Source organism: Echinops telfairi, unplaced genomic scaffold (genome assembly GCF_000313985.2).
Source record: "Echinops telfairi isolate 266 unplaced genomic scaffold, ASM31398v2 ScPeMD7_12;HRSCAF=54, whole genome shotgun sequence".
Lineage (NCBI taxonomy): Eukaryota > Metazoa > Chordata > Mammalia > Afrosoricida > Tenrecidae > Echinops > Echinops telfairi.
In genome coordinates, this window is record NW_022103909.1 from 8,712,636 (window position 1) to 8,722,196 (window position 9,561).

The following is a 9,561-nucleotide window of genomic DNA, read 5'->3' on the forward strand; positions in this document are numbered from 1 at the left end:
ATCCACCTCGAAACCCCTAAGCCACCGGGGCACCTAAGAGATGTCCAAGGGGCCTCAAAAAGTTCATGGAAAAATGGAATTGAAAGCTAACAGCATTGCTATGAGCCTTCTGAAGTATTTTCATATATAAAACAATTATTAAAAACAAAAAAAAACCCAAAACTAAATAAACTCTAAACTCAATTCCATTGGGTCAATGCTGTCTCATAGTGACCCTATGAGACAGGGTAGCCCTGCCCCTGAGGTTTTCCAAGACTGTAACTCTTTACAGGAGTAGAAAACTTCGTCTTTCTCCCAAAGACTGGGTGGTGGTTTCAAACTGCTGACCTTGTCGTTAGTTAGCAGCCCAACAAGTAACCTACTATGCCACCAGGCTCCATGGCAACAACATAGCGACTGGCAAATACTTGGAACTTATCAAGTTATTCTTAATGATTTTTAAATGTACGTTACAAAAGGAGAAGATGTTGAGAACTGGTGGGAACACTTAGCTCACAGACCTCAGTTCACCTCTTAATGGGTTGTAATCAATCAGCAACTGAAGACAGTCTAATACACCTGAGCTACAGAGCAGGTGAGAATTCCTGGGTGGTGCATTCAGCTGCTAACGAAAACATCAGTGGTGCCAGTCTACCCAGAGGAGTCTCAGAGGAGAAGCCAGATGATCCACACCCAAGCCAAACCCAAGGTCATCAAGTCAATGCTGACTGATAGTGACCCCACAGCAGAGACAAGATCTAACCACTCCACATGGTTTCCCAGGCTCTAAATCTTTATAGTCAGAATGCTGCATCTTTCAGGCAGCCAATCTTCCAGTAACAGCCCAATGCTTAATGCCCTCTAGAAATCTAGTTCCACTGAAATCAAGCCCTACACTTCCTACAGAGCACAGCTCTGCCATGCTACACCTGGGGCTGTCACCTTAATACCTTTAACAATGGAGAGATTCCAGTTAAGCAAAAAAAAGGCTGTTGTTTTGTTTATTTTTCTTCTTGACATAGCTATTAAACACTGGACCTTCTTAAGGAGCCCTAGTGGCATAGTGGTTATGAGTTGGGCTATGATCTCAAAGGTCAGCAGTTCAAAACCATCAGCTGCTGTGGAAGAAAGATAGGGCTTTCTACTCCATAAAGAATTAGTCTTGGAAAGTCACAGGGTCTATAGGGTCACTATGAGTTAGCACTGACTTGGTGACAGTGAATTTGGTTTTGAGGTTGGTATGGGACGGACCATCTTGTCTGGAGACCTTTACAGAGCACAGACATGAATCCATTCTAGAGTTGGGCCTGTAGTCAAGTGGATAAGTAAGCAAATATTTTGGATTGGTGGGATGTTTTATTCCTAGCTTTGACCCTCCCTAGATGACACAATACTCACGGAAATAATACTTCTTGAATGTTATTCCAGATTGCTTTTCCTCCCATGATTATTGTCAGCTGAGTCGTCAGTTCAAGGAGACAGCCTCCTGGATCACACTGGAAGGTTTGAAAGAAAGTCCCACTTACATTTTAGACGAGTCCAACTTAAAACACATCCATTAATTTTATAATTCTATCTTTAAAATTCGTTCTTTTGCTTACAGAAAAAAAAACCAAACAAAACAAATGAAGAAACTGTTCATTAGGCAGTTGCGAGAAAACGTGACGTAGCTTAAATCATTAGAGAATATGATTCATACCTCTTCATTCCTGTATTTTCCCAGCCAGTACACCGGGTCTCCTGGATAACCCACGAACTTGCCCTTAAAGAAGGCTATGTAGAAACAGGAAGAGTAGTAGTTGACAAACTGGAATAAGAACATCTTCATGGTTAGGCTATTTTCATAGTCAGTCTGGGTCCTTGGGAGTTCTGCAGTTAAAACAAAGAAAAGAAAGATTAAAAAAAATTGTGAACAGCTTTGAGGCCCTAATCAAAGACACTGACACGTGAGTTAACATGTAAAAGAAAAAATACAATTCACACTGTTTCTATTTAAGTTGTTTTGGATTCCTTAATATAGCCACTGTGTTAATTCTAAGTTTGCACATTGTTATGAGTGTTTTTTCCCCTCCAATGAATTTCCCACATGGTAAAAATATTCCACTGTTCCTTAAAATATACAAATACAATGTTATCAACTGTGTGCGGACTGCCTTCTCTCAGGACCAGATTAACGGGTGGCTATTTCTGATCAGGCTGCTACATGATAAGTCCCCTGTGTTCCTGAGCTGCAGTAAGATAGGTCAGTTGAAAAAAAGAAAGGAAAATCGACTTGCTAGAGGCATTTGGGGGAGACGGGGCACGCTCTGAGTTGGGAATCTGAATTGGTTTGATCATTTCTAGACAACCATTGAGTAGGCCATTCAGGGAGTAACCCAGGCACAGTGTGGGGAGCACTTAACTTTAGCCCCTATACAGCTGCCTGGGAACCAAGCCAGCCAGAAGAAATACTTATTATAAAAGCCAGAACGGATGAGAATAGAGCTGGATTAATATGAACAGTATGGGGGAAGACACGCAACAATGTGATTGCTTGTCCTCTCAGCAACAAAGGAACATATTTGCTACTGGAGCCCTGACCCTATTCCACTTATTTGCAATAAAAAGACTATTTGCTCTCAACAATAGGGGACATGATCTAATGTAATTGAAAATATTATTCAGCACTGATCTGTTTACACAGAGCCTGGACATTCTAATGATTGTCTTTGGTTTGTCCCTTTTACTAATGCAGAGCCGTAGATAATTCACTCCCTATATAAGCTGGAGAAAATACGTGTACACTTAGTAATTCTTAAAACTTGCAACGTGCTGGAATGGGAACACCTCAAAAGATTTAGTCTATATTTTTATTAGGAGTAAAAATAAGAATGTTACCTTAGCTACAGCTGTAGTGAGCCGTCCTGAGGGTACCTCAGGCTAGACATTGGCTATCATCAGTGGTTCAAACCCACCAGTCACTCTTTAGGAGAAAGATGAGACTGTATGCTCATAACTGTTATAAAAATGCTGGAAAACTATACAGGGTCATTATGAGTTGGAATGACTCGGTGGCAGGGGGCTTGGCTTTTTTGTTTTTATAGTTATAGGTGCCCTGGTAGCCTGCTGGTTAAGCATCTGTGGCTGACTGAAAGGCTGGCACGCTGAACCCACCCCACTGCTCAGTTGGAGGAAGACCCGAAGATGAGTTTCTCTTAACAGACACCGCCAAGAAAACCTCTGGGGGGACAGACCTACTCTGTCACACGGGCTGGACGATCCAGAGCCCACGCAATGGCACCCCACAATAACTCCCACCACCCTGGCGCTTACCAAAGTTAGTGATCATGATGGCCACCTTTTCATAGATGGTGTTCAGAATCATGATAATGATAAAGCTGATGATGGAAGCAGTGATGGACGTGGCTGTCTGTGGCGTCAAGTACTTCTGGATCGGGTCTGTCCCATTAAAGTGCTTGGGAAGCTGTGCAGAGAATACAATGAACACGGAGAGCCGGTAGACAATGATCCCAATCACGGATGCGATGATCAACAGGATCTGAAAGTGCAAAGCACAGCCGAGTGAAGCGCACCAATCATCCTACCTGTTTCTTACCGAGGTCAGCTGGTCCCACGCCCAAAGGCAAGGTGCATGTGTGAAGTGATGGGAAGCTCACCTAACTGCCCCAGGAGACGTGGAGCAGCAGGCATGCTCAATTTCAAAGAAATTGGACGACAGGGCTTCCAAAAGTTTGTGGGACAATCCAATTCTTCTTCTAATGTGATTCCCCTGTGCCCCACCCCGAACTGTTTGACGCCCCCTTGAATCTTCACACAGGATACGAATGGAACACTGGGGAGCAGGTTTTGGTAGAAGGAAAATGTGTCTGTGACAGCAGCCCCCACGAAAACATCATTCCTACAATCAATCCCTCTACTAGTTAGGTTGTGAACTAGTATTGTTTGTGTTTTGTGGTGGCTGAGTTACAATCTATTCAGGGGACAGGCTTCCTTCCGACAGAGGACCTGTAACGGGTCCAGGTGCCAGCAGGTGTTAGCTAGCACTGGTCTTCATCGCTGCGCAGGTGATTGTGAACAGGGCCAGGGCAGTGGTCTGGCAAGGAGGGGCCAGTTAACTGCAGGTCTAGGTGAGAGATCGCTACTGAGAAGTGCTTCACACTTTTCATGGTTGCATCTTAAGTGGCAGTCATCCACACCTGCATCCCCCCAAGCTCGGTTCACGACTCCATTGTCTTTCAGACACTCAGTCCCCAATGTCTGGAGAGTGTGTGGAGCAGAGTTTGCACATTCTAGAATTTCATTTCCCTGGGAGGCCGGTTTTCTCTGGTCACTGAACAACACACACCAGAAGTCTCTTCGTTTTTCCACACTCGGCACACATACATGGTCATCAGAGAATGTTGCTAGAGGGTGTGGGGTTGTCCTGACTCATAGCAACCTGATGTACACCAGGGTGAAACATCGCCTGGTCCGGCACCCTCCTCACACTTGTTCTTTATGTTTGAGCCATCGTGGCCATGCAGCTTATTGAAGATCTTCCTTTTTTTGCTGCCCCTTTACCAAAGCATAGTGCCCTTTTCCAGAGTCTGCTTTTCCTGAGAAGACGTCCAAAGTACAAGAGATGACGTCTCGCCACGCCCTCTTCCCCGGGGCATCCCAGTTAGCCCTCTCCCAAGGCAGACTGGTTGGTCCTTCTGGCAGTCCAGGTACTTGCAGTGTCCTTTGTCAGCATGATCATTCAAATGCATCCAATCTCCGTGGTCTTTCTTCTTTAGTGTCCAATTGTCACACACACAGGAGGTGATTGATAAGCGCATGGCTCGGTCAGGCACATCTTAGTCCTCAAAGTACCAACCTTGCTCCTTAACACTTTAATGAGATAATATAGGATGACACTGAACCACCCAAACTCACTGCCATCGTCGGGAGGAGACCGACTCATAGTAACCCCACAGGGTCGGGTCGAACTGCCTCTGTGTTTCCAAGACTTTAACTCGATGGCGTGAGTTTGGATTTTGACAGTTCCTATTTTTCAAAAAACTATTGCTGCACATTTTATTGTTCACTGCTATTGGAAATTTTTCGAATTCTTAGCAGAAGTGGTTTGATCTCTTCACCAGAAATGAGAAAATCTGGACCGCCTAATCTGATGGGAAACGGATGAGATGAACGAAAAAGGAAGAGCCACTGCCAACAGCTCCGGGGGGACTTGAGGGTTGTTCCAGGCAGAGGCTCAGTCGCTCTGGCAACAGATGGGCAGGCCTGTGTCCTTGGCAGCCTGTGCTTTGGGCTTCTGTGACATTTGAAATCTGAATAAATGAATGACGAGGGAATGAATGAAACAAACTCTTACCCAGAAAAAGACTGCACTCGCACAGAGGGCTATACGGATACATTTTCCACAGGTTGTAAATGGAACACGTTCTTCTTCCTAATCACACACACACACACACACAAACATGGACCAAAAAAAAAAAAGGTTTAATCAACCAATACATTCCAATGAAATTATTTTTCTACTGCTCTTTCAATAAGTCTTAAGCTACATTTAATTAAAAAAATAGTTTCAAACAGAGACTTCTTATTTAATGGTTCATTTTCTTGTTCATAATTTTAAACATACATAACAAAGTACTTGCAGCGCTCCTTTCAAGAATTATTTTCTTTCATTTTGAAAACACATGTACTCGTTGGTCTCATAACCACAGGCCAGCAGTTCAAAGCCACCAGCCACACTGCAGGAGAAAGATGAGGCTGTAGCCTTGGAAACCCACGCAGGCAGTTTTACCCTGTTCTATAGGGTTGCTATGACTCTGAATTGACTCAGTGGCAGTGAGTTTTGTTTGAGTGTGGACGATGCTAAGCTACAACCTGCTCTGTCTTATGTAATAGCCACCGAGTGGCCAGGCAGGATAAGAAGCTTCATAGGCGTCTGCACATAACAGTAACTCCTATGCACTTTAGTTTTGTGTGATATATTAATTTGCTACCATGATATACTTTTAGAGTGCTCTCATTTTATCATTTACAAGAACATATTTATATACTTTAGAGAATAAATTAATAATTCTTATGATTACAGCTGTACTACACTACAAGAATAGCTACAAATACTTGCATGGTGTTTATTCTAGGTCAGGCACCATACATTCTAGTAGGCTAGGCACATTATTAAAGAAGCAATTCCATTACCCCCGTTTTACAGGTGAGAAAACTGAAGCTGAGAGACATTAAATAAATTGTCCAGGGTCAGCCATTAAGCTAGTAAGCTATAACCACCACTGGGTGATAGGCCTCGCTTAACCAGTGGAACATATAGTAGCAAGAAAAGGAAAAAGTAGAAATATAAAGAAAAATGAATGATTTCTTAAAAAGCAATGTCTCAATGGAGATTAAACTTACTGGCATTTAAATCAAATTGTTTTTTTCTTTAGTATTTCCCTATACTGTCAAATTTACAAGCTCTTGCTTGTTATCCCATACTCAGAAGACTTTATATACATCTAATTTGATCTAAATCCAGCTGTTATTTGTGAACATAAAATATGTCTACAACACATGCTTTGACAGTATATTTTCTAGCGAACTGTGGGATCAATTCACATAAGGGATCATTTGAAGCTTGCCACACAGTGCAAGACAAATGTCACCTCCGGTGGATAACTGGACCTCACTCTCTCTCCAGGTGTGAGAGGAGATTGTTAGGCTGCTCCCTCTAGCCTCCCTTTGGTGGGTCCAGCGTTCTATAAGTCTGTGCTTCAATTTATAAAAGCCATCATTGGGACATTTTCCAAAGCTCTTGGCAAAAAACATTTCCTCTCCAAGAGCGATCCAGATTCAGAACCTACTGTCCTTATGCGGATGACTGCAAGGCCAATCAACTTTAAATGCTCTCTGTGGATGGCAAGAAGGGAGAATACACATGAGCCAAAAATCACCTTTTGCAGGCTTTGGTGTAAATAGGTAGTGTCATTGATTTTTAAAAAAAAAATTCAGCAGCAGCAAATTTACCTTCATAATTATACAAAATACCTAGGGCAGTGCCTGAACATAGTTGGACTTAATAAAAGTTTTCCTGATCCTTCCATCCTTTTTCCTACTTGAGGATTTCGGAGCCCCATTATTTCATACATATCCCAACCAGAAGGAGGTGCAGTGCCTGAGGCTCGATGCTACACGATGGGGCAGTCAGTGTACAATGAAAGAGCGCCGCCATTGGCTGAGCACTGGACTGTTAACCAAAAAGTATGGCAGTTTGAACCCTCAGAATTAAGGTCTGGCGTTTTGTGTTCAGACACGCCCCCAAACCCTATGAAGTAGTTCTCTGTACAGGGGATCAAGTGCGTTGTCATTGACCTGGGAGGGGGGAGGGGGTTGTGTGCGGGGACTGGTCTGGTTGGTTTGGATTAATTAAAGTTGTGTAAGTAAATCATGGAGAATCACCTATCACAACCTTATAGATTTCCTTACACATTTGCTCACTGGGTCGGAATATTTTTTATTTGCATTTTTATTGTCATTATGAAACATCTCGTTAGCTGAAACATGGCTCCTATGGCCACTGAGGTCCCAGGCAGTGGTTCTTTTCCTTGCTTGCACATTGAAATAAATTATTAGAGGGGTATAAAGAAAAACCTCACGTGCAGCCCACACCTCAGACCACTACGTCAGACGATTTCGTGTCTGCTAAGCCTCTTGCATGATTCCAGAGCACGGCCAAGGCTGAGAATGATTTCAATAAACAGATTAAACTGCATTTAACTAGCACCCTCCTTACCTGGGTGATCTCATTGATTACCACGTGATTGCACCGTGCTTCATACTCCGGCCGGGCTTGTTCTTCCTGCTGTAACTCAACTGTGTCCCATTCGTATTCAAGTTCTGCTTGGCGCCGTTTCCAAAACTCCAAAAACAGGGTAACTAAGAATGACAAGGGTAGGACAGATGCGGTTCTTTAATATCATTGAAGTTTTAGAAATCTGGACAGTGCCGAATTACAGTTAACACTTTTGGAAGCAGCAGGCAAGACATACTGCCTCGGACTGCCTGAGACCTATTTAAAGTGCTAAAGAGCAAGATGTCACTTCGAGGACTCAGGTGAGCTGGAACCAAGCCATGGTGTTCTCCGTGGTCTGTCTCCTAGGCACGTGAAAGGCAGACCGCACAAAGTACAGACTGGAGAAGACTTGATGGGTTTGAAGAGTGCCATTGGCAAAGAAAATGGAAAGTACAATGGTCAGAAGGACAAACAAATCTGTCTTGGAAGAAGCTTGATTTTAACCTACCAAGTTCTTAATAGTACAACAGCTATACTAGTGGCAGTGGAGGGTGAGCTCTGTGAAGCCCCTGGCTGTGTTTTCCTGGTCATCTCATACCCTCTAAAAGCCTGTGGGTGAATAGTCAAGCGCGCACGTCTCGATTGTGATGTGTGTTCAGCCCAAGTACATGTATTGAATGCTGTTCCACTTCCGTTCTGGTGCCAGGTGCACACAAGGTACTTGATCCTGTGCCTGTCACCACCGGGAGCAAGGGCAGGCGTCATCATGCAAAGAGCACAGGCCTTTCTCTAGACTGCCAAGCCTGCTCAAGAGCTCAGGGGACAGCTGCAAGCCTCTCAGATCCCATGACACCTTCACTTCTAGCCTGCTGGTTATAATTTGGGACTCCCCCACTGTCCGTCCCTTCAGGATGCCAGCCACAAACTCAGGGGTCCCCAGTGCCACCACTTAATCTGACTTGCTGGCTACATTTTCAGGAGTATGATGGCTACAGTTGTGTGTCATTTTGGCCAGGTCATGATGCCCAGTGGTCTGGCAGTTAGGTAAAGATGCAATTGGGTAGCTACATAATGGAGCACACATCGATCACGATTACAAAGGGACTTTCCTCGAGAGTGCAGCCTACGTCTAGTATCTCTATGTGGGCTTTCTGGCCAAGCTGCTCCCTCTTTCTGGATCCTACACCTAGCTTTCTATCATCTGACCTCCTGTTCTTGGCATTCATCAGCCTCCACAGCCTGTGATCCAGAAGCCTGCCACGTGGCTTGCTAATTCTGGATTTGTCAGCCCCTGCAGTTTTGAGTCACGCAAAAGCCTCCAGCCTGACTCCTGACCAATGGATCAGGGACCTGCTGGTCTCTACACCCCTGTGAGTCATTTCCTAGAGAGAAGTTTTTCTCTTTATAAGCAAACACACACACAAAGTAAAAAAGGCTGCTGCGAAATCATAGAAACCTTTACAAAATATCAAAATGTGAAGCTATTGTTTCTTGACATATACTCTAAGGCAGTGGTTCTCAACCTTCTTAATGTCGTGACCCTTTAATACAGTTTCTCATGCTGGGGTGACCCCCCAACCATTAAATTATTTTTGTTGCTACTTCATAACTATCATTTGGCTACTGTTATGAATCAGGCGACCCCTGTGAGAGGGTCGTTGGACCCCCCAAAGGGGTCATGACCCACAGATTGAGAACCACTGCTCTAAGGTCTATACCCTTCTGAAGGTGGTATTTCTATCTCGGTCATCCTTCCCCAAATAATTGGGTGCTCTTTGGTCCATGCCACGTCAAAATGACAGTTT

General features: G+C 44.0%; 1 protein-coding gene across 3 annotated transcripts in view; it reads right to left on the reverse strand.

Moving 5' to 3' along the window:
* Window positions 1-9,561, reverse strand: part of ANO6 (anoctamin 6) — a 207,447-nt gene that overhangs the window by 31,349 nt on the left and 166,537 nt on the right. For all 3 annotated transcript variants that reach the window (XM_045287264.1, XM_030884742.2, XM_045287263.1), the window contains exons 11-15: window positions 7,757-7,899; window positions 5,333-5,410; window positions 3,292-3,517; window positions 1,679-1,848; window positions 1,378-1,475 (exon numbers count right to left, since the gene is read on the reverse strand). In XM_045287264.1, coding sequence (XP_045143199.1) covers window positions 1,378-1,475; window positions 1,679-1,848; window positions 3,292-3,517; window positions 5,333-5,410; window positions 7,757-7,899 — 715 coding nt within the window. The remainder of the gene's footprint in view (window positions 1-1,377; window positions 1,476-1,678; window positions 1,849-3,291; window positions 3,518-5,332; window positions 5,411-7,756; window positions 7,900-9,561) is intronic.